We start from the raw sequence: 25537 nt of genomic DNA, 5'->3' as shown, positions 1-25537 counted from the left end.
CGCTTAGCCGCTACTTAGGCATTCATGGAATATTTTTTAACGATACGGCAAGCTCGGAAATATTTAAACTGGTCGCGGAAAATTTAAAAACGTAATTAAAATTTATGTTTTGTTATTTTATTTAGTGTAACTCACTAGCAGTATTTCTTTATTAATTTTTTCTAATTATGAATGCAAAGTGAATAAACTTTTATAAACATAAGCTTTATTGGATTACAAAAATATATAAGTTAAGCATTGGTAATCAGGTTATAATTTTTTAAGACGTTGTATTTTCTTCGATTTTAATTGTTTGTTGGTAATGGACCAGGGGGTAATGAAAATAAAGACGGCTCACTAAAGCAGTTATTACATTTTCAAAATCGAAAATTAAAATTCAAAAATGTTCTAAGTGCTTAGTCCATATCTAAATAATCGATAGTTTCGATCGACAAGCTTATCGTCTTGCGCCACAGTTGACCCGTGAGTCTCCGCTTTTAGTCTACTGCTTTGGAAGATGTCTCGGCTTTTAGTCCGCTACAGAAAATTTGGTTTCCTTGATTTAGTTCATGGTGTCCTCGCTTTGGTTCTATGCTGCACAGTGCACAAAAAATTTGTATTCTTACATTTTGAAACAATTTATTTAAAAAAATTTTAATTCCAATCAAAAAGTACCTGTACCTGCCGTGTTAATCAATTTAGAAGGCTTCATAGAAATTTGAACAATATAAAAAGATTGAACACAACATTATTTTCCGATAGTCCCAATCAACCAAGAAAAAACCAACATGAATTCCATTTTACACTTGCAATAATGTTCGCTTTTATTATTGTCGCATTACCAATCTAAACTTGAACTAGTTCTCATACATTTACGCATATATCCAACTATACAATAGAGCTTTGCTTAGTGCTGCGTTAAAAATACAATTAGAGTTTTACAGTTTTACATCGAGGCCTGTGACAAGCGCATTTTAGGTCTACTCACTAGGCTTAGGCTAAAAACATCTATAATACACTTAGGGGTTATAGAGGCAGCCTTATGCTTAACGTACTATTCCGAAATGTGTGTGTTGTTTTTCTATATATATAGCACTCGTTAACTGCTGGAACGAACATACAGTTTTGGCATGGATTTAATGCTAGAGTACACAGGAGTTGTTGCAGCTGCCATGTGGATAGTATGTGGTAGTTATGTGTGTTTAGAGTTGTCAAATGTTATTTGATCGAGTCTTTAGGATGCGGAGAGCTGATTCGATGTCTGAGGTAATAACGAAAGTGCTGGATTATGCGTAAACTTAATTAGGCGCTTAATTCGCCATTATCAACTAATAAACATTAAACAACTAACAAAGCGCATTTATGCATTTATTCATGATGCCTCATGATATTATTTATGATAATTTATAATGCGCAAGCATCCATACACACGCCTATTTACACAACGTTCACAGATAAACACACAGATACGCACTCACACACTGTACAACATCAGCTGACAACTGCAGTGACATTAATTAGCTGCAATAGCAACAAACAAAAAAAGATTTATGCATGTTAAAAGCGATTAATTATGTTATTTTTTTCCTTATTAATTTATCTTGTTTCTACAGCAGCTGTTTTTAAGCTGTTTATGAGCAGGGCCTTGTCTGTTTTCCACTTTCGGCAAAAGTTTTTGCGAAACTGCACTTCCACAAAATTTTTTTTTGAAACTTAATGTTTTCATAGTTAAAATAGGGAATAATAAATTTCTTTTAAATCAAAAATATAAAAGTTTAAGTAAAATTCGCCTTATTTGTAAAAAATAGAAACTTCGTTTGTTTAAAGTTTAAAGTTTAAACTATAAATTATTTTTACTTCTAAACATATTCAAACAAAACGGCTTATTTATTCAATGATTTGTTAAAGCAGCTTATGCAATATTGATATCAAACGTTAGATTCATGTAAAGTTAGCATTGGCAAAAGCTTGCCGAAAGTGAAAATTAGAATAGGTCTGGTAGTTTTTCCATTGATTTTCCGCCTCATTTTCATCCTGTCAGTTGTGACGTCGCCTCCGCTGAACGCTTTCTGCATTTTCGGCCGCCAAATGCAGCCAATGCAACTGCTTCCTGAGTTTTGCCCGCAATTTGCGATACTTAATGCCTCCTATGCCACCGCCAACGCCACCACCTCCTCCACCGAACAGCTGCTATCACGTGCCCGTGGACAGGTCGTCTTTGAGCCACTGCGGTATTGGCCGCGAGCCGAGCTTTTTGAGCAACTTCACCAGCGCCGTATTGTGATTGAGATAGTATCTGTAAGCGAACAAAAAAACAGAGAGATATTCCATTAGAAATGAGGGAAGAACGCAGTAAAAGTCTTTGCGCAATTAGAATTTCAAATAGCTCCGTTCCCGCCTCAAAGACAACAAATATGCAGATCGACAGACAGGGAGTTATCTTTGCAGCCCCTCTTTGTTAGCTAAGTTATGGAATATTTTATATCAGTTTCCTATCTATTTTTTTTATGAACCATTTCCATCGCTCAGAGTTCAAAAGCAGATTTTGCGTGCGAGAATTTCGACAAGTTGGGGATGTCGTCTTGTGATAAAACTAAGAAAGCTTAGCTTTCAAGCTGATCATTTAATACTACATCTCCATTTTATTAAAAATTGTTGGTATTAATGCTATATCCAGAGAAAGACCGCATAGTAAAATTAAATATACATATGTTTGAACGTAACATTGTTTTTTCAAAATATAAACTTGCTAACAATAAACTAAAAACATTATAAACGTGTCCAATAGAGAAATTGTATTTTTAAAATTTTTCAAAAAAAAAAAGAAAAATGGAAATTATAACACTTTTGGATTTAACCAAATTATTTCAAAGTGAAAATATGTGGATTTGTCATGTTTTCTCTCTGGGGTTTAAAATTAATTAATTACAAAATCCTGCTTTCCAGAAAATAGTTTTAGTTTTCTATTTAAAAAAAAACGGATAATCTTTTAGATATATTAAAAATTCGGTTTATTTAAAGCCTGGTTTAATAAAGAAAATGCCTCCCATCTCAATGCTTAATTTCCATAATAAACTTCCCACTTCACAACTGGCAGTCTACGAAGCCCACATCCTGACATATACTCGGGGAATCATCATGAAATCATGCCAGGCAACAAATTTCGCCAGCTTACAGGCACTTTTATTTGGCCAACTCCCCTGATATATTTCCCATTTACTCCAGTTGAATGCCTCACAAAGTAGTCCATCTGTCCATCTCCATCTCCGTTTCCGTTTATTTTCCGTGTGTGGTTGTTGGCCTAGAAAAATTCCGGCAGCAAATCGTTTCCCTTGTCAACTGACAACAGCTGGCATACCAACGAAATTGCAGTACAGCAAAGTGCACTTTTAGCGGCCGCAAAGTGGCACATACCCTTCACACGGAAAAAAAAAAAAAAATAAAAATAAAAAAATAAGGAGAAAACAGAAAAGCGAGGAGTTTTGTCCCCACACCCATGCCCACATATGTATGTTCATTAATCCTTCACTCAAAGCAGCTGCCTGTATGCTCTGCTACTTCTTCGTCCTATCTGCCCCAAATCACTCACATCCCGCACCCCGCCCACACGACTGATGGCCCGAACTTTTCATGATTTTGCCACCTTTCCGGATTTGGTTTGGTCCCAGTCCCACACACCCTTTGTCGGGCCGAATTTCGATTTTACTCACCGCTGCAACAGCTTGGCACTGCGCTCATCCATCGTCGGATACTGACGGCCCTTGGACTTTCCCAGGCATTTATTGCGCTTCTCGCTGACGGCCTGGCAGTAGAAGCCCTTCTTCACGTCGTATCGCAGGTGATTTGAATAATCGAGCAGCGGCTGGATTTTCAGGAAGCGCTGCAGCTCGTTCATCACATCGATGGGATTCAGGCGCAACTGTTCGCCGTCGATGATGTGCAGCTGCTGGGCGGGATAGTAGGCCAGCCAGTGCTCCAAGTGCTGGGCGTACTTGCCCGGATTCAGGCATCGGTTGCGCAGATCCTTCAGTGCCCTCGGTGCCGAGTCACTTGCCGTTATGACCTGTTCAAGTGGTGCGAGGAGAACACAATTGCATTGGTGTTGAATTCAGTGTTATTTCATGTTTTGAGCAACGAAATTGCCCATATGCACCCAAAGAAATTGGGCTGTTTTTTACGGTTTGCGTTTATTTTAGAACATATTAATGTGTATTTTAAGATATATGATAAAGGTATTTATAAGTATTACGCTTCATATCTGAGTGGTTAGGTTACAAATCATTTAAAGCGCATTTAAATTACAGCTATGCCATCCCTAACACTAATATGAATGCCTAAATATAAAATATATACTTATGTAGCCCCTACAAAATAATACCTTACTTACAAAAAACATTTTTAAAGAACTTTGAATTACTAAAACAATTTTTTTAACCATTAAAAAATGTTATTTAATATTCAATTTGTTGCCAATTATTTGTTACCACTCCATTTAAAGTGCAAAGCAAAAAGAAAATATTTTAAAATTCCCACAAAAAACCTAAGTAAATTTAAGTAAATTTATTTTGTAAAGAATTTTTAAATTTACTTATTTAGAACATTTTTTCACCATCAAAACTGAGCACTTATTAATATTTTGTTTTGATTATTTTGGAATTATATTTTTGTCTCAACTCCTTAGAGATTTTCTAATTTATTCCTTTTTTCTATTGAAAGTGTAAAACAAGTGGGAGCAGAAGGAGATCATGACGAACCAAATTTGAGTGCCTTAGCCTGGACCTGGACACATGTCACAGCAAGCTGTCGGAGTAATCTGAGGCATTCGGACATGTGTTAGTTGTGGGACAAGACTGGGTGCAAATGGACATTTTCCGGCATGGCATTCAAATGAAATGTGTTAAAGAATCAACGGAAGAAGCTGCAGGATGTTGGGCACCTACTTGCCACAATGGAGCAGCAGGACCCACAAGTTGTTTGAATTAAAACAGAATTTTCCAGCATTTAATTTGATTTCGTTTTGTTTTTCTCGGTTTTCTTTTGTGGTGAACCCCAATGAATTTTCCTGTTTGCTCAAATGTTTCTTTTCATTCCCCTCCACAGTGCAAGTTAAGAAATTTGCAATTTGGGGAATTTATATTCGCTCGAGTTGATATCGAATCAATGAAGGGGCAACATTCCATTTGCACAGTAGGCGATGAGGCGAGTTAATTATAGTTTGCAATGCAGTGTACCTAAAGATTTGCACAACATGTCTTTCCAGATTTTACTGTGAAATACTTCTATCTCAGTGATAGGTGTTAATTCTGATCTTAATCTTAAATTAAAGTAATCTTGACATACACTTAAAGGAGGTTTCTACTTTGTTAAGTCGAAAAAATGCTTAAACAATTAAATTATTCAAATTTGATGCCAGATTCTTAATCAGAGAACCCAAAAACATGATTACCGATGAAGAATTTGATTGAGAACTATGAAATTCGAATTAAAATAGGTAAGAGTGACCTACCTGATAGAAACTATAGTTATTGGCTATTACGTCGCCGTGGGATCGCTGATGTTGGTACCAGGAGTAGGCCCTCTTTGCCGGAGATATCAGGATCGTCACAATCTTGGCATGCGGAAGTAGGGCATGGGTTCTCTTTGGCACAGCTTCGCCATCGAAATAAGTAGCACTCTTTTCGAACATAAAGCGTGGCGATCCCAGCTGCGTGGGCATCGGTGAACTTGTGTTCGGCATTGTTTCCAAGGGAAAGAAGTCCATATACCAGTCCAGCCCCCTATAATAGTTATTGCCATTGAAGAACTGAACCTCCTCGAAGGTTTCGGGACTAGCGATGTTGCTCGCAACACTGCCGTGCATGGATAGGAATGTATACAGAGCAGTGGTGCCCGTTTTCTGCGGTCCAATCACTAGAAACTTGGGCAGCGAGTCGCAGTTCTTGGTCTTCGACCAGATCTTCTTGTGCCGCACATCATCACACGGATTCCCCCACACGGGATCCACCTCCTCGGGATGCAGCCGGAAGTACATCTCGGCCAGCTGAACGGGCGGAGCTGAGGCCAACCTGAGATTGGTCCAGCACTGCAGGAACTTGATAACCGATTGGAATGTGTACAGGGCCAGCCGATCCGATCCATAGTTGGACATGTGCGTCATGAAGATGTTGATGGGATTATACACAATGGTCTGGAAGAGTTCTCCACCCTGTATAGATTCATCTAGTTTATCCCTACCCCCCGGATAGCGATCAATGTACATGGTGTGGGTGAACAATCCACACGTCTGCCTGGGCAGCACCATTATATTGCGATGAATGAATCCTCTTCTCAACCGGGCTGGCCTCAAATGAGGATACTCTTCGGTGGACGTAACCTTCACATTCCACACCTTCTTCCATGCTAAATAGAGTAGCTCATGGGCGGGATAGACGCCTGAATGATGTGGTGATATGGAGTAGCCCGAATCCGTGGGAATATTGTGATCCACAGCAAAGGCGTAGTTTAAGTGCATTTCTGCCATCAGGAGGGTTAAATTATCATATAGATGTGGCTGCTGGTGCTTCCACATGTGCGAAAACCAGTTGAACTCCTGCACGTTCTGCAGCAGGAAATCATCTCCCAGATTTTCCTCCCTCGTGCCATGATGGTAGTACTTTCCCGAGAATCCCAGATTGAACCGGAAGCCAGGAACCATGGCTGCTATATTTTTCTGTGTCGCTATCAGTGCTCGAACATCATCTGGTCGCAGCCTTGTGCCCTTCTCGCCAACGAATATATCATCTATATCCACGAGAATCATGCGCTCCAGATTCAGACTAAGTTGACCATGACTTAGATAACTCAGGGCATCCAGGAAGACCAGTCGATGCAGCCAGAAACGCAAACTGCTGCCAAAGAGAACTCTTTGTATGCCATCCAACTGACCGCGATCTTGCAGAACAGTAGTCAATGGCAGTTGCACCTGACCCACACTGTCCGCTGGATATTCTTGAGTGTTTCTCTGGGCCCACTCCACGGGCTCATAGGTACTGTGATTATGCTGGAAAACCGCCCAATCATCTCCCGGCAAAGCTCCCCATGCCGTTTCGCCTGCGCGGGTTAATCGGAGCACTGATGATGAGGGATTCAAGCTGGCATCCCTAAGTCTTAAATTCGTGTTTACGAACAGCGGAAAGTCCCGGAGTTGTGCGCCCACTAGGGTTTCTTCGCTGGGGCTCACGAAACCCACAATTCCCACGGAATACTCCCGACAATATTTGTCCAGCAGCTCCCGGTTCCACTTGTCCATATTGAGGTATTTGTCCAGGTTCTCGAACACAATCACGCCATAACGGCCTTTATCCAGATTGGTGAGAACTGGTAGGCTCTTGCCCGCCACTTCGATTTTATATCTGCAAAGAATCGGAAAAATTCGTATTTTTAATTTTGAATATATATATTTAAACTTATAAAAATATAGATGCGGAAAACCAATAAAGAAAAAAAAGAACAGAATAATTAAACCGTAAATTATCCAACCTACAGGATACAAACTTTATAATTAAAATTTTTCCAAATACATTTTAACCAACTTTTCTATTAAAACTTTATTTGTGTTGAGTTTTTAACCGAAAATTAATACATTTTGGTACAAAACAATGTAGTCTATACTATTTTTTCTAACTTGAATGCACTAAGCAGCCATTGCAACAAATGCGTATCACTATCGAAAAATATATATGTGCCATAACTGTCAAACCCAAAACAAATAATAATATTCACCAAAACAATATACTCTTTATTTTTTTTCTAGCCCCAACACGATTATTGCAACAAATGGCATAAAACAATCAGTTAAATATTTGTGTCATAACTGCCAAACCAAAAATAATTGTTGTATTTTTAGTTTCGTATAAATTCTTATAATAATATTAACCAAAACATTTGCTAAATCTTTTTTGCCAACGTATTTTCAACCGGAAATATATATATTTCGGTGTGAATCGATATACTCTTCCAACCCCAACGAGATTATTGCAACAAATGGCATATCACAATCAGTAAAATATCTATATGCCATAACTGTCAAACCAGAAACAACATGGCAAACAAAGATGGCGTTAGAAGGAGCCGGCAGAGATAGGGAAAGAAAGAAAGTGCATGTCAAATGTGACATTCATTGAGGGTGTGGGCAAATGAGACAAACGAAATCCTTCTTGGATTGGAGAAGAGAGAAAAGAGGAGCAAAGAGGAGAATAGAGGAGAAAAGAGGAGAAGTGAGGAGAAGAGAGGAGAAGAGAAGTGCAGCGAGAGCTGCATTTGACAGCTGAATGTCAAAAGCGGTTGGCAATGACAAGCCATAGAGCATGGATGACATTGCGTTGCACTCGCAATTGCAATTTCAAACCCAAACTTTGCATCCGCATTTTAGCTGGGGAGATAAACTTGGATCGTTTTGCAGAGAAAAATATAGCATAAATCTCGGAGCACTCTTTAAGTGCTTAATTTGTAGTTGTTACGTCTTTAAATTATTTACCTATGGCACTCGTTATTCATATTCATTTACATATCCAGCACTTGCAAAAAACACAACCAATGCCATAATTACATTGAACACGGTTGCATAAATATTCAACGTCGCAATGAATAAAATCAATTTCAATATTATTATTTTCGCTGGGTAAGCCTGCTAAACGCCGCCACATTATATCCCCACTACTACTATTACTACTATACTGCCTGTACGTAAATATTTTGCATAAATATTAAAATATTTTCACTGATATGGAATTTCCAATTGATTGAATTTCAGTCTGTCTCTGTGCATTTCTCATTGGGTGGAGAACGCATATGCATGCGGACCAAATGTCGGTTTTGGTTTTGCGTATATCCTGCATATACACTGCCAACCAGCATCCTGGATCCAGCTTCCACCGCATCCTGTTAGCCGGCCATTTAGTGGATTTTAAAGCTAAACAAACCGAGCTTGTGACCAAGGCCAAAAACCCAAAAACTCAATGTTGTCCACTTCATTCAATATGCCAAGCGGTGTTTCCACCATTTAAGGTGCCTGGCCAGCGCACGTAAAAACCGAAACGGAACGTAAAAAAGCCAATGGGGCAGCCATTGTAAACCTTTTTATTTCTTTATTTTTTAACCCGCCACACATTCGCCGAAGCATATTAAAAATATTTGCAACTGCCCCCGCGACCGCTCGGCTGCATATAAAAGTCATAAAGCAAAACAGTTTATATATGTCTGAATGTGGTGCTCCACTGGGCCGAAACTGCTCCCCGTATAACGTATATTGTAGATATACATATGTGTATATTTTGTGGGATGGCAGCATGCTCGTGGGCGTGGCGCATTATTGATAGTTTTGTGCGATGGGCCTGACAAAAAACGAAATGACTTTTGGCCTGCTCCCCGCTCGACCCGCTGAGTTATGGGAGTTGGAAAATAAAACCAGGTGTTGGGTGGTTGGGCGGTTAAAACGCTGACACACTGCATGCATTGCATATTTTATGGCGCGTCAACACGAGACCATGTGTCACACAGCATGGGGTCTCCATTTTTGAAGTCAAGGGCTGGATTCTGCAGCAAGCCCATCAAAGTGGTCATTTAAGTCCCGCCCGGATATTGAAAAATCGCACGCCCTGCGACAGCTCGGGGACGAAATACGGTTAAAAGAAAGGAAATATAAGGTGGTAAATTAAGTTAAAGAATTTTGCGTCGAACCGGGGATGACCAACAGACTAAAAAAAATAAAAACAAAAATATTATAAAGATTGTGAAGAAATACATTAAAAAATTCTAAATTGTAAATACATAAAAGTTGTTTTTTAAATAAATTATCATAAGTTTACAATTTTAATAGTTTTTTTTAGAAAGAACACAATTTAAGGCTTTGAAAATGTAAAATTACTTAGATAAAACACATTAAAATTAAAACAGCAACACTAACGACTGTTAAATGTTTAAAAATGATAAAATCCAAATATGGAAATAAATCAAGTGGGAATTCAAACTTAGTTTTAAAAAACCTTTGATACTAAAAATATTAACACGAAAAGGAAGTTAATGTATACAAATATAGTTTAAAATGATTTATAATCTACATGTCAAAATTAAAGTTATATCAACCTTATGTTAGAGGTATTTAAAAGCTTCTGAATAGTTTCATGTTTGAACAAAAATGCGGAAAATTTAGTTACCAACCCCAATTAGTTTGCCAAAATTTCAGTTTTTTTCAGTCCGATTTATTTGCCCTCTGTTAAAGATAACAACAAAACCACCCGGTAGTCCAAAACAACCCACATCAAATGACACAAACGAGCCACACAGGCACGAAAGGAATTTTCATTGCATACTTTTCAGGTGTTCGGGGCTACTGGGATGTCGGAGGAGATTAAATGCGCACTTCTGCTAGGTTATTCGAGTCCTGTAAGAGCATTAATTAAAGCGTTTTATCTGCACAAAATGTTTGTTTAATTAACTATGCAATGACACTTTCCCTTGTGCGAGTGTGTTGATATTTGAAATTTAATTGCCAGACTGAAAGAGAGGAGTTCATTTACAGGCCCGCAGCGGATTTGTTTTAAAAGCCCATTACCGGGTATTACTTGCAAGTAAATAAATGTTGTTTTTTTCCCCGTCATATGCATGTGTTTTGGAGGTGTTAGAGGGCTTGTGCTCATTTGTTTGCATTTGTACGGGGTGTTAAATTATCCTCGGGATAAACGTAAAAGTGCAAATGGCGGCGTGCGCGCGAGAGCTTGTTTTTCCTTTTGGCCCTGTTCGTTCTTCTTCTTGTCTCCGTTTCCGGTTCGTAGGTGTTCGCTGTTTGTTTGTTTGTTTGTCTGTCTGTCTGTACTGTCTGGAGGACTGAATGTGTGCGGGTGTTTGGCTGTGTTTGTTGGCCTTCTCGCGCTTGTCGCTTATGCAACGCATTAAATGAGCTTAGTTTTAGCTGACTTCCCACTGCCACTTTGGCTAACAGGGTCTTGTGTCGACTCCGCTCGAGCAGCTAAAACATTGCGCTCCACCAACGCCCCCGCAATCCCCTTTTTAGCGTTATAATTTCATTAGAGCGCTTTGGGGCTGCCGGCTACATCTTGGCGGCGCATCTCACTTGGCCTTGTTGATATTTGGCTCAGGAAATTAAGCTGTGGGGCGAATCGCAAATAGAGATTCCGGCACTGGCTACCAAATCCTTGCGAAAACAAGAATATATTCTCAAATTTAAATGGGAATTTGTATTAACTCGGCAAAGAAAATGTATTTTGCAAGTATTCATAACGAGGTGTTATCATTTAAGTTATTAAAATTTCAATTAAATTATCTTTTTATATAAAGTCATCAGATATTTTCAATTCTAAGGGCTCTCACATTTATCTGAATATAATCAAAATATAAAATTAAAATGAAACATGGATCCAAAATAGAAAAAAATTTGTTAATGATACAGTAGGTAGAAATTGATAAAGAATATTTTCTATTTTAATGGCTTTACTTTTTATATCATTTTTTTTTTTAAATAAAAAACAAAAACCGTATGGAAACATCTTTTTGAATATGTTTTTTAATCATTTTTTTTTATGTAAAGTAATTTACAATGAAAAAGAACTTTCGTTACGAGGCGAACTGCTATTTTTTCAATGTACAACAGGAAACATGTATGCTTGAGATCGACATAGATGGTAAACCTCCTCTAATCGAACAAAATCCACAACATTTATTTGCCCAAGGCAAGCTCCCATTTAAAGCCTTGTGCTGACTGGTTTTTGTGGCCAGCCAGGTGATTTGATCCCTGCCATAAGAGCCCATCAGCTATACTGTCCGACCGACAGATGGCCCCAAAAAGCGGGCAATGGCAAAAGTTGCGCCGTGAGGCAAAGTTTCAGCTTATTAGCTGTGTGAGTAATGATGCAATTAGCACGGTAGAGGCCATGGACTACCTGATTACTTGATTAGATGTGCTGTGTTATAGGGACACGTGGGCCAATTAGTTGCCAGGTGAGTGGGAGGCGATTGATTTCTATCAGTCGGATACGGAAATGGGAAAATTCGTAACCTTCTGAGGTGATTTACAATCGACACTGACATAAAGTATTTGAGGGTATTTTATCTGCTCTTAGGATCTTTGTAATTTAAGACTCAGTATTTTTGCCTTTGCAAAATAAAGGGGTTAAATTAAAAATGTACTTACGAATGAAATTTATTATTTCTTTTATTTAATCCAAAATGGTTGGTACATGTTTAGTTGGTTTTTGTACTTATTTAAACATTCCATGCAGTTTTGTACTAATGAAAATAATTTATTTTGTAATGCTATTTAATACGCACATGTTTTTGAACAAATACCCCGCAATTAAATATCAACCAATATTTTCAGTTTTCATTCGTATTGATTGACATTTAGCAATTGCATAAACAAATTTACAACACATGGTAATTTATTGGGTTGCCCTTTATTGGGGCGCAATTACTCCATAATTAAATGTTCGCCCAGATTTTCATTTTGATAATTACAGGGTTAAAGTTCCTCCCTCGAATTTCCAATTTAACTCCTGGCGTATTAAGACATTTTCCCCGTGGCCTATAATTTTCAAGTGTAATTAACCCCACCCCTCAGCAGTCACTTGAAATGGGAAGTATTTACCCCGGGAAAAGCATTTTGCCCGCTACTTCAGCGACTGGCTGAGTAATCTATATATCATAAATAAAAACCCTCGAGGAGGCAACTGTGTGCTCGAGAAGCGGAAGTTACTTCTGGCTTGGGACACTAAACAATGTGAAAATTATACAACAAATGGCCATTATATGGCATCGGCTAGGAGGAGTCGGAATCGTAAGGCCCCGCCCACTCAGCCCGCAATCCATGCTTTCATCCTTTCGACGAGGGCAATAAATGAGTTTAAACTAGAAAATTTATTATACGCGGCGAAACTACTTAAGTCCCATACACACACTCATACACACAGAGCAAGGAATGAAAAAGAGAAAATGGAGAGCAGGAGACACGCAAAGGCAATGTCCTTAAAGTCGCGACTTGTGAGTTTCACAACCCCCCAGCCTGTTTAGGCCAATATAATCACGCAAGCCAGACGACGGATCCGAGAAAAGTCGGGGAGGGACCTCCTGCTGCTTGAGTAATTCAATAAAATAACCAATTTGTTGAAAAAAAAGAATGGGAAGAAAGTAGAAGAACAACAAGCGACAACAACAAGAGCCCCAGCAAAAAGCCAACTTGTCACACAAAACATGAGCGTGGGGTGCATCGGGTTTCAGGGGGTTAAAGGTGGCGGGAACAATCTCTGTGCACAGCAGCCAACAAACTCGAACTGCCGCGTCACGTGCCAAGCGCTTGAGCAAAAAAATATTTTTTATTTTCACAAACACAAGGGAAAAAATGTATAAAGACCATACACATATGCCTGCATATATGTATGTCGACAGTATTCAATGGCTACTGTCGTGGCCTAAACAGTGGAAAACATTTCTATGAAATCTTAATGGAACGATTCTTATAAATTGAATTCAGATTTGTAGAATTTTTAATTGCAAATGAAATGGAATTTTAAATTTTCAAAAAATACTTTTTGCCGTTTGGCGACCCCTCCACAAACAACTGCAGTTGTGTGGGATTAGAAAAATACAAAATGGATTTGTGGAATTTTTAATTGAAAGGAAATGGAATTTCAAGTCTTGACTTGTCAAATTATTTATTAAAGGCAAACGCTTGAGCTATCTGAAGCAGCATTCAAGGACTTTAAATACATTTTAATCTTGTATAGGTTGTATAAATATTTATTTATTACGGCATTTATATATTTAAGCAATAGATTTAAAAATTACAAATATTTATAAATAGTAAATATAAGAAAAATGTATATCAAACATGATTGGAACTTTCGAATAAAAATATATAAACTTTAAAGTTGTAGTGTAAATTTAATTTATTGTATATTTTTAAAAAAGTTTTCTAGTGGTGATTTAAAGATTTATCTACACTTTGTGACATTTATATATTATTATACTAAAGTGAAATATTAAACGCATATCTATTTCCAAGAAAAGTTTGCATTTTCATACGATTTAATATTTTTCTTCCATAAATCTTATGCCGAATATTTATCAAAAATGCAATCCCCAGACAAATTATATAATTTTACGGCCCATTGATCCCCACTGTGGCACAACAGATAGTCTGCCTGGTGGCTGGTTAAACTCCATTGACTTGTGAAAAATTGAAAATAAAAATTTTCCGCGACATTATTAAAGTAAACATTGGCGAAAAGGGTGTGATTATGACGAGTCAAGCGCAGGCGGCAGCTAGACGAGCTAGAAGGAGAGCCAGGAAGCCCAGAAAACCCGGAAAAGCGGGGAAAATAGGGGAGCCAAGTCCTCTAGCCATGGCAAGCTTCCAATTGTGGTGGCTGTTTATGGCGCTTGCCATGTGTCTGCGCGAATTGACGTCAGTTGAGGAGGAAATGGGGGTAAAAGGGGCGAAATGGAGCAGCCTGGTGTTCGTTATTCGCCTTTTGCCATTTCGCGTTTTAAAAAGTTCAGGCTCCCAGTGGCGCAATCAGCGCCCGGAATAAGCGAAAGGATGAGCGCAGTTTTTGGCCTGAGCCACCACAAAAGCACGCTACATTATTCACACACACACACACACACACACACACACACACACACATACACCCACGTGCCCAGCGGGGGCGGAGGGTGTGGCTGGGTAGGGCGGTGGTTTAAATGATAACAAGGCTGCTGCTGATGACTTCCGTGTGCTGACTTGACTTTAGTCAGCAACCGCCTGACTTGGCTGCTTCCTTAAGCTGCTGACTGAAGCCGAATCAAAAATTGAAAATAAGGTTAAGTAGCTATTACACGCATGCACGCCTACGCTCTATTGCGCACATTATAAATGGCAATTTAATAGGCGATGGCATAACCAAAAACCATTGAGGCAATGTTTTTTGGGCCGCGTAATTACCTTGGAAAATTTCATTAGAATTTCACGGCGCATTAGAGGCAGAAACTTGCTTCCATATAACACTCACCACTTCCAGTTTCCCGAAAGGACCTTTTTTTTCTGGAGGCTGGCCAGCTTACAAATGGCGGCAATCCGGGCGTAAAAACTTTTGCAAAACTTTGCATACTTGCTGGCGCGCGCGGCTTTTGGCCAGAAATTTGTATGTACAACGTTGGCCATTTGTCCGTAAGTAAAAAATTAAGGAAGGAGCAAAGAGACCCCAAAAGCTGGCAATCAATCAATTGGTCAGGCTAATTGGAGCGGTTAAAGTGGCAGCGATAACAAAGCGAGTAACCGTGTAGCCAAAGTCCATTAGTATAGACGGAAATCTCAGACATTCACCTACTTAAAATGAAGCTGGGACTCCTGCAAATATTGAATAAATTTAACGACACTTTCTCTCTTCTCTTTGCAGCATTACGCATACGTCAAGTGCGACACTTGGAAAGTCACCGAGTGAATTTTTCATGACTAATTGAGTGGCAACTTGGGAGCAATAAGCAGCGTCGCTTCGGTTCATAAATAATTGATAATGGGAAAATTGGAGTTCTAGGATTGCCCTGGCATAGCATAGATATATAGCCGTTGGATGCACCTGCGTCCCGCCCACGCACACGCAGAAACCTTCGCTCCCTGGGACGCATTTCAATAATGGCTGCCATGGCACCAGCGACAACTTTGATTGCCTGGCCTCTGTACTGGAGTAGTGTGAGTGTTCTGGGGTCGGGATGTAAAGCCCCTGGCAGTGCAACAAACTTAAGCTACAGAACATGCCATGACAATCCTTCTGCCGCTTGCTTGCCCCATTTGTGCACAGGGAGAAAAGTTGGAAGCCATAACTGCAAGCAGTCTAAAAGTCCATTTTTTGAAGATATTTAGAAATAAGTTACAACGTTTGATCTGCACATGTAGTTAAATGATAAGAGGCTTTTGAGTATTGAGTATCTCATTTAAAATTCGTATAAATTTAAGAAAAATTGCTATTATATGCCCTGGTAAAATACCTGTACTTAATTAGCCGATTTTGCACTGTTAGTCTTATAATATTAAATAAATTTAAAATGAAACTACTTTGGCACATACATCTTTGCTTCTGTGTAGTCATCTCTTTCTCCGCTCAAATCTGTGATATGCATACACTTCAACTCCCTCACAAAAGTCATCAGCAATAATGAGATGGTAATGTTAATGAAATTTGTTGCCCTTCTCTGGGGATCAAGCAAAGTTTGGAGTACCCGAAACCCCAAGGAACCGACAGCAGACTAGTCACTGAAGAGTACACTAATGAAGTCATTGATAAGCAGCGGGAGTAATGGCAGCATCAAGGGTACTCCCACCCAACAGATACTCCGGGGCTCACATGGCCAAGTTGATTAGGTCATGAGAGTCATTCGCCTGCATATTTGGTTACAGCGCGAGAGACAATGGCTGGCATTACTCAACTTGTTAGGGACTGGGACTGGGACTGGGACTGGGGGTGGAATGAAGAGGACTGATTCTCTGGTTGACTGAATGCCATTGCTGTTGCTATTTGTACTTGAAATCTCATTAAAGTTGAAGCACTTGTCTGCTGCCAAAGAGGAGTCTTAGGGCAATGCGAAGGAGTAGGAGCCAAATCAGCTAGTTTTCCTTCTGCCATAACGACAAAATTTAATTATACAACACAAAAGCCAAGGGAAGGCAGAAGGAGTCCAAACAACGTCAACAAAAGCTGCGGCAAATTGAAATTTTTGCCCTTTGACTTTTGGAGGCACAGGCACAGGCTGTTGCTTCAGGCTTCTTTCTCCACAAACCATTCTTCCTGCCTTGGCTATAACCGCAATTTACACAATTCAGTCACAAACATGTATGTCGAGCCGTGCATTTAAAAAGAGTGTGAAGAAAAAAGTTCGTATTGAAAAGTTAGCCACGCCCCGGTGCCAAAGTGCAGCTGGTATAATAATTGCGGTTATTCGCAGGAGAGTCTGCATCCTGCGGTCACTGCGGTTAACCAATTGGGCGGCCTCGAAAGACTTACACCCAAAAGCAGAGGACACCCGCCACCCACCCACTCACAAACACTCCAGGATGGGTCGGCCGACAGGAGAATTACAAAGGCATAACCCAAGGAAAGAATAGCTCTTTGTGCGCCACAAGGTAGGCAACCGAAAAGGAGCCAACAAAATAGGGAACTCGTAATACCCTTGGGAAATAAAGCAGTCTAATAGAACACGTTATTAAAGTTCATTTACCAATGCATTTGCTAAGCATTTGCTAAGCATTTGCATAACAAAGTCATCTAAAGAAGGTTTATTTCAATGTTATGAAGTTATTTATTAAACCTTTACCTTTACGTTTAAAAGAGCAGGGACATTTAAATATGTTTTTAAAATTTGAAATTAAAAGAAAATTTTTAAAATCAATTTTAAAAAAAGTTTTAAAATGAATTTCTTTGGATGTGCAGTTTATAGAAAGGTATTGCTTATTAGATTTTTGTTTTATGTGTTGTTCAGTTTGCAAAAAAAAAAATTTTAATTAAGAACACATTTGCAAAAAAAATGTTAATAAGAACCCATTTAAAAGCAAATAAGTAAGTAAAACTGCTAAAATGAATTTTGAAAACTGACAGCAATTATAAAAGCCGCAAAACTTATGTGTTATCATAAATTGGGAGCATCTAACAACTTGAAATGCTCTCGAATTATGCAACATTTCTGCCCAGACTCTGTGTGTGTATTTATGGCTTACAGTCATCCCGTAGGAGCTCAACTCCTCCTTGAAGTTCAGCACTTTGTTGGCTGACTGGGAAAAACTGCTGACTTGGCCAGAGGAGATATGTGCGGGCGGCCGAAGGTAACGAGGCAGGTGAGACATTGGCCAGAGAAAACGAGACTTCCGCCTGAGCTGGCCCAGATGGATGGATGTGCCGTGCCGGATGGATATGGATGGTATGCCCCGGCAAGGATGCTCGGGATGCGGCGGCGTTTGGCAGTCCACTCGACCACAAAAGCATAAGTTGCCAATTAAACTGGAATGCTTTGCTGGTTGCCCGCAGCGCCACCCCCCAAGGCTGAGCCACTGGAGAGGCTCAGACGGACGAAGAGGAGGGGAATGGACGAGCTGCATAGCTTGGCATTAATTTCATAACCTGCCTTTTTATGGCCAACTACCCAAATTGGGTCAACATTGACAATGGCCGGGGCTGCAGCAAAGGAACAGGCGGAACAGAGGAAAGTAGAGCATTCCGGAGTCCAGAGTCCAGAGTCCGGAGTCCAAAGTCCGGAGGACCTCACTTGGCACTCGCCATTCATTTTGCCTCTATGTCCCTCCGTCTGTGTGTGTGTCTTTGTGCGCAACGTGGTGTTGGTTACGCTGCCACTTCCGTTTCCAGTTACTTTGAGTGTAATAATTATCGCCGCATCGCTGCCTTTGCAATTATGCAAATTTGCCAGAGCTAATTGTCTATGATTTCTCTCTTGCCCTGCAAAAACTTACTTGATTCGATTGTAGACGAGCAGCTCGGCAATGTCCCTGCCCAGTCCGGAATATGTGGTCTCCACGAAAACGAGGACCTTGGGATCGATCCGTAATCGAGCCTCGGACCGATGGTCGGGCGCTGGTGAGGCATCCCGGATGTGCTTGCCGCCCGAGTTGATCATGCGGCAGTTGATGATGGGAGCGGGATGAGTGTCGCGTTGGATGAGACTGAAAAGTACAGAAATGTATTATTAGTAATTGTCATCTAGAAAGGGTGTGTGTTCTGTAGAGGAAGCATTTTTAAAACAGACTGTAAACATACTTATTTCGCTCTCAATCTTTCTCAGAAAATGTAAGTACATTTTTTTTTATTTAAATAATTTTAACTTTTAATTTTATTGCTCTGCTGTACTGCTTTTAAATATCCATTAAATAAGTATATTATCTATCTATCTATTAAGTCAATTACAGTTCAGTGTAAGAATTAAATTAAGTTTAAAATAAGTTTTTTTTAATTAAGAAACTGTTATAATGAACATTAACAAATGCCTAATTTCCTTTCGTATACAAATCCCTATTACACCCAGTTCTAAGCAGCCGTCAACTATGCTGAAGTTTAAGCTAACTGTTTCCCTTTGTGTTGTTAGCTTTTTGGGCTCACACCTTTTGGCTTAAATATTTAAACATTTATAAAAGCAATTAAATGATATAAAGGAGCAGACGTTGACTTTTGAGGCTGTCACAAGGAAAACTCATGCATAAAAAAATATGCTAGAAATAATAAAATGGCAAACTGCACAAAGCCCCGAAATGCAACATTTTGTTGGAGGGTAGATAAGCAAGAGGTGCCATTGGAGAGCTGTTCCTCCGCTCCAGATGAGAGCGATGAGGCGTTGGCGGTGTTCATTTATTGTATTTGCTTTGTCGCGCGAGGGCTGGAGGGGATTTTGGGAAACCAGAAGGAAAAATTTGGGGAGGAGCTATGACACAACACCGCATGTTGTGAGCCAAAAATAAGGAAGCAGAGAGGAGTGACGGGAGAACAGGGCAACGGCAGCCAAATTGAGATACGCGACAACGCTGCGTATGCGTAATATGCAAACATCGTTGGCGGTTGTCTTTAGCGCTGCCTTGATGCTGCATTTGCCGGTGCCTGTTGTTTGCCACAAGATAAAAGCCAACCAACAGCTGTCCCCCAATACCACTCTTGTTATCCCACACGGGAAAAAATATTTTGAGTGCTTATAATTAATAAGGTTGTTTCATATCCCTAAAACTACTCCATAGTACTAAGTCTTAAAATTGTTCAATAATTTGTAAGGTTAATCAGTATATTTGGAAGAGAATAATACACTTGATTTATGGTACTTGCTCTATCATAAAATCCTGGCTACCAATTGCTAGTGGTTAAAATCAATAACTACATTTGTTAATCGCAAAGAATACACTTTAATAATTAGATGTCATTATTCTGTAAGCAATTTATTGCTGTGTACTAAATTTTTCTTTATCATATCAGATCGATTAAATATAATGAAGCAATCTATAAGCACATAAACGTCTTCTGCAAACCATTTTCACATTACTCATATTTTTTTTAGGTTTTATCCCACAGTGCGTTCCCACATCCCTTGGCCTGTCTCACATGTCTTCATTTGCATGGTGTTCCTGGTCCTTGTGCTCCTTCGTCCTCTTTAAAAGGCAACAATGCGGCTCATTAGTAAACCAACAACGAGCTGAAAACTGAGCTATCTAATGTAAGTTTGCGAGTCTCAACTTTCCTTTCGGCAGTCTCTGCGTGGGTCAGAACTTTTCTCATAGGAGTGGAAAAGTTTGTGCCCTAAAACTACCTGAGAATCACATTTGACCTGGGGAACTTTTCTATTTAGATTTTATCATACCTTCGATGCCCGCCCCTTCTCTGTGCTTTATCCATTTATCCATTTCTCGTCGAGTCTAGCGTTTTACTATAAACCTTATGCAATTTCCACATATCCTTGTAGCTTCCGATTAACCTTTTGCGAGACGGTCTTCAGGCAGGTTAGTCCATTGCAACAGGAAGGAAAATAATAATAACAAAAACAAGCAGCAGTGAAAGCGCTTAGGTAAAAGCGGCAACATGTGTAAAATCCTTTTGCTGAGCGCCTTTCAAGTGAAATCCCTAAAATTAACAAAAACCTATTAGGCCAAGCCCCGAAATCTGCAAAGGCACCAGCGCACAGGACATGCAGGACCCACCTGGCTGCCTTGCAAAATATAAATACTTTTTGCATTACACGAATAGGGAAAGGACCGTGCGGGCGGCACGGATACCAGATCCTGGCAGGCTGGCAAAACTTTTGCACTGCCAAAACAAAATATTTAGATAGCAAACGAACACATATACACACAGTTGCGCAAACACAACACACGTCCACATAAAGCAGGCAGGTTCACCAAAAATATCAAAAAGAAAACTTGTTGTTTTTCTTCCTTTTTTTGCTACACCAAAATGCCCTATAAACATGAGAAAAAGTGCTGGGAATAATGCGAGAATACTCGGTAAATCAAAACATTAGCTATAAATATAAAACGTACAAGTTTTACTTTAGAATCCAAGTGCATGTCAAATTTATGCGAAATTTGTGTGAGTTAACGAACAATTTTTGGGGGTACACCTAGAACGTAGCATCCAAACGGAAAATAAAATGAAATTTAACTGTACTTTGTACGTGGATAAAAGTTTGGTAATGCCTCAGATTTCAACTTTTACATTCCCATCACTAGTGCATCCAAACGCAATTAAATAGGTTTTAGTTGAAAGAAAAGAATGCAGTTTTAATTAAAAAAGTGTTGTTTGTAAAAAGGCAACATAATATTGTTATTTGAATACTGACGTACATAATCTTTATTAAATGCAATGCGTTCATTTTGTTTTCTCCTCAACTTTACTCTTGCCTAAAATTACAACTTTTTCCTTCAATTTTCTTGTGCTTGCTAATAAGCAATTAATTCCGAATAAACTGACAGGTAGTTAGCTGTAAAAAACCTTTTTTTAATAAAATTCACTTGTTTCATAAATATGTTAATAAGCAGGGTATGGGGCTATTATACATATTTCTATAATTTGTAAAAACAAAAACAGATAAATAAACAACTTAGATTAGATTAGATTTTATTATCGTTTTGTCTTTAATGCAAAAAAATATTACAGGTAAAATTTACTTGATAAAAAAAAGCACTTAGATCAAATGTTGTTAAAAGTTTGAAATATTTTCTTACCACTGTGTATTTACAACTTTTACGACAGTTTAATCTTTAACAACGTTTTTATTTATCTACTTTGACCTAGTAAAAGTAACAAAGTAACAATTTTACAGGACGTTTTCATAGTTGATCAGTGGAGGGTAAAACTTTTGCGATTCCTGATGCCCGACTCCTGCGGCATGATGAAGAAATTTTTGCTGCTTGCTCAGCCTTCTCTTTTGCATTTCGTGCAACCTGCTCTGTTTTGGCCTGGCCTCAGTTCGCTGATTTATTTGTGCACAGCACAAAATTTCCGTTTCCGCTGGCGAAGAGGAGGCGGTGGGCGTGGTCGAAAAAAAGGGAGGGCGGGGTCGAAGGTTTCGTCTTTTGTGCTGCATAAATTAGGCAACAAAAAGTCAGTTTATGCATTTGCGACGTGTTATTTATGCGGGCGTGCAACAAACTTGGCAAGCAGCTCGCTGCTCTCTTGCAAATGTTGCACTGTCAACGAAGCTGGGAGAAAAGTGGGCAAAAAGTAAGGAGGGAATATTGAGGGAAAATAGGGGAAAAAACAGCGGAGGAAAAGGCCATCACGGCCATGAGCGTGGCCAAGGCTTATTAGTCAAGTGGAGAGACATGACGCGGGGCGGTTTTATTGAATCCGTGAGCACATACATTCCAGCATGTATAGTAGAATCCCCGGGACTTTAAAGCTTTTCTCTCGTAACAATAGCCGCATGGCTCAGAATATGACTCCGAGTTTCTGGGCAGACACCGCTCAGACAATAAATCGTATGTAAAAATTTGTAATAAATTTGCAAAGTAGCAAATGCAGCAGCCGCAAAACGGAGAACCGCGGCCAACGGGGCGCATACGTAATGCAGATTTTCACCGAAAGAGAAAAACGAAAAAAAGCGGGGCAGCCCCAGCCGCCGCAGCAAATGCATAATAAAATGCGAATCTAGCACAAGGATATGTGTATGCTATATAAAAGGGATATCTGAGGACAGAAAGGAACGTAAAAAATATTTAGTTTCCCCCAAAAAGAAAATGAATAAAGCAAACAAAAAAGGAAGAGTGCTGGGCAAATGCAAAAAGCAAACTAACTGGGCGAAAGAGGACAAAGCGGCCACTTAAACAAAACTGGTAAGAGCAAAGAGAAGTAAGCCGGCGAAATGAGCTGGCTGAGTAAACTTAGTGCAGCTTTTGGCCAGAAATATCGCTGGCGATTTGCGGTCGAAGCCCGTCAATGTCAGAATAAAGTAAATTAAACTAGAGTGCAGGAAAAATGTTTACTTTGGGGTAAGACTGTAATAGGAACCATTTTGCACTGTCATTGTGGCTTGAGCACCCACAGGAAATGCTACAATAAAATGTCAATTTTTTTTCTATTTTATTATCTGCATTTGACAAGAAAAGTTGCTCATTTAAGGTACTTTTAAAGTGAATATAGTAAAAATATCTTTTTGAAATTGTTGCCTTAATTTGAAGAGTTCTGAGAATTGAATAGGTATATTGCTTATATAGCTTAAAAGCTATCAAAATGTTTTAAGCTTCCTTTTAATTTTGTTTTATACATATTGACTTTAATGTTGTAATTTTTCTTTAAAAGATCTTCAATAAAGACCTTGTGACTCTTTAAAACTTGTCAGATCAAGCCATTTTTATATTTTCAGCAGATTTCGTCAAGCGAAAAGGTTCATTTAGGGATAAAGCTATAATGGCAAATTTAATAATATTGTACAGCCATTGTACGTCAAGTATTTTTCCTTTGTTCCGCTCGCATATTTTCGAATTCGAGCATTAAGAATTTCTCCGGCAGGCGGCCACTTAAGAACAATAAGAATGAAAATCAGTCGAATGGTAACCGATGAAAACACTTGAAATAAAGGCTCGACATCGACGACTCAACGATTGTGGTCGGGTCGCCGGGAAAATGCGAAAAAAAAGTTAATTAAATAAATCAAGCAAGGCAAGTTCAATTGAATTGAATTGCAGCCGGGAAATGAGTGGGAAAATGTCAGGGCAGGACGAACACAGGATACAAAAAGGACTTCCCGCTGGGAGACGCTGGACACTCGGCCAAATGAACTGTGAACGGGAAAAAGTCGGGAAATTGCCAGACGGCGCGGGATATGCAAAAGGCGTCGCCCAGTGTCTGCCCGTTTGTTTGTTTGTTTGTAATTGCATTTAAAGCAAATAAATGTAATTATTTATTGCATTTCGCAGCACTCGACACGAGGACAGACATCGCTGGCCAGTTGAGTGCGCTGGTATCCTTATGCGAGAACCGTTTCGTTTTGTTTTTCATTTCTTTGCCGCATGGATTTGTGCAAATACGCATATGTAATCGTATTTTAACAACGTGCATTCAATCGATGACTGTGTCTCTTTCCCTCGACCATTTGTCGTTTATATATCGCATTTTCAATTAAAATATTTAGTCAATTAATGCACGCAAATGTGAATCACATCACGTATATGTCATGCACTTCGCAAACAAAAACACTCGCTGTTTACGCTCAAATTACTCGACCGACAGCCAGTAATTTATGTGTTGATTATCGAGAGGCATTTGGCGTTTTTAGTGAATTTATTCCAGTTTTAGATTTCCGCGTGTGGCAGGGCGTCCTGCGAAAAAAAAACACATCTAACATCAAATTGCATTTATCGCACTTAACACGCAAAGCAAATAATGTTCCTAACTAACACTCAGGATATGTGGGGCAGAGTGTGTGTTTATACATACGTGTTTATTTGGTGACAGCCGTTGTGATTGCACGTGACAGGCGACCAGATAGTCGGAAGCATATTCGCATAATAACAACAGCCATATAAATGCATTTGTCAGCAAAATTAGCCAAGTGAATCACAGAACATTTCCAGTTTTAATTGATAGCAAAGCGTGTTAAATAAAAGGACACTTGTTCAGTTTGACATTTTAAATTATTTATCTATTAGCTTTTGCTGACCTTTCTGAAATTAACTTAATTTTTTTTTTTAAATTAACATTAAAGTTAAAGTTTAAGCTTTGTTATACGTAGGCAACGCTATATCATAAATTCTTCGAATAAAAATCTGCAGGAAAAGAAAATATACTCTTTTGAATTGCAGCATAAATGATTTTTGTTATTGTATGAATGTCAATTTAACGTTATGCCTTAAGTATGTGCAATATCAAAGAGTTTTTTTATAAAATCCTACTTGGCAAAACTACATTTGCAATTGTCACTTCCCTTAAATGCAAAAATAAAAAAAAAATTTGTTTTAAAAACTGATTTAAATTGTATTTTTAAGACAGTCAATACGGGTTTGAGTTACAGTGCTTTGCTGTTTTCAACTAATCATTTCAGAAACTTCCTGAAAATAAATTGAATTTAAGTTTATTTAAATAATAGGTACAATATTTAGTATTTAAGAGTTTTCTAATCAAATTTTGATTGGTGAAACTCAATTTGCGACATCCATTTAATTGAAATGCGGAATTAGAAATTACATGTTTTTAAAAATGCATGTAAATTTGTGCATTTTTGCAGTAAGTTCTGTCAGGTTTTGCATTACAAATCAATTATTGCCGACGTGTCGGGATGGTATTTCTGGTTGTCCATCCCGCCGGCACTTCGCCTAACTTTCCCTGGCCACACATCGCCGCCTCTCTCCGTCAGTCACTCAGTTTCATGCAAATCACGTACGTTTGCATTTTGTCAAAATGCGTTTTGCACCTACAAAGGCGGCAATAGAAGCAGCGCAACAACAAATGCATTTATGCATATGCCAGATTGTGTTTGTGTGGGTGATCCCAGTAGTGGCTTTGTGTGGGTGTGCAAGTGCAAATAATGACAGACAGCATAAACAAACACGCAC

The 25537-nt window shown here is 39.0% G+C and overlaps 1 protein-coding gene across 2 annotated transcripts in view; it reads right to left on the bottom strand.

Annotated features, from left to right (window-relative positions):
- Positions 1-772: 772 nt before the first annotated feature.
- LOC128258781 (bifunctional heparan sulfate N-deacetylase/N-sulfotransferase) overlaps positions 773-25537 on the bottom strand; it is a 57969-nt gene continuing 33204 nt past the window's right edge. For both annotated transcript variants that reach the window (XM_052990648.1, XM_052990649.1), the window contains exons 4-7: positions 18467-18676; positions 5486-7370; positions 3690-4042; positions 773-2275 (exon numbers count right to left, since the gene is read on the bottom strand). In XM_052990648.1, the coding sequence (XP_052846608.1) occupies positions 2173-2275; positions 3690-4042; positions 5486-7370; positions 18467-18676 (2551 nt within the window). In that variant the 3' untranslated portion in view covers positions 773-2172. The remainder of the gene's footprint in view (positions 2276-3689; positions 4043-5485; positions 7371-18466; positions 18677-25537) is intronic.

The sequence above is a fragment of the Drosophila gunungcola genome (assembly GCF_025200985.1).
Source record: "Drosophila gunungcola strain Sukarami chromosome 3L unlocalized genomic scaffold, Dgunungcola_SK_2 000003F, whole genome shotgun sequence".
Classification (NCBI taxonomy): Eukaryota; Metazoa; Arthropoda; class Insecta; order Diptera; family Drosophilidae; genus Drosophila; species Drosophila gunungcola.
The sequence above is the reverse complement of the archived record's forward strand: the minus strand, read 5'-3'. Positions and strand labels throughout refer to the sequence as shown.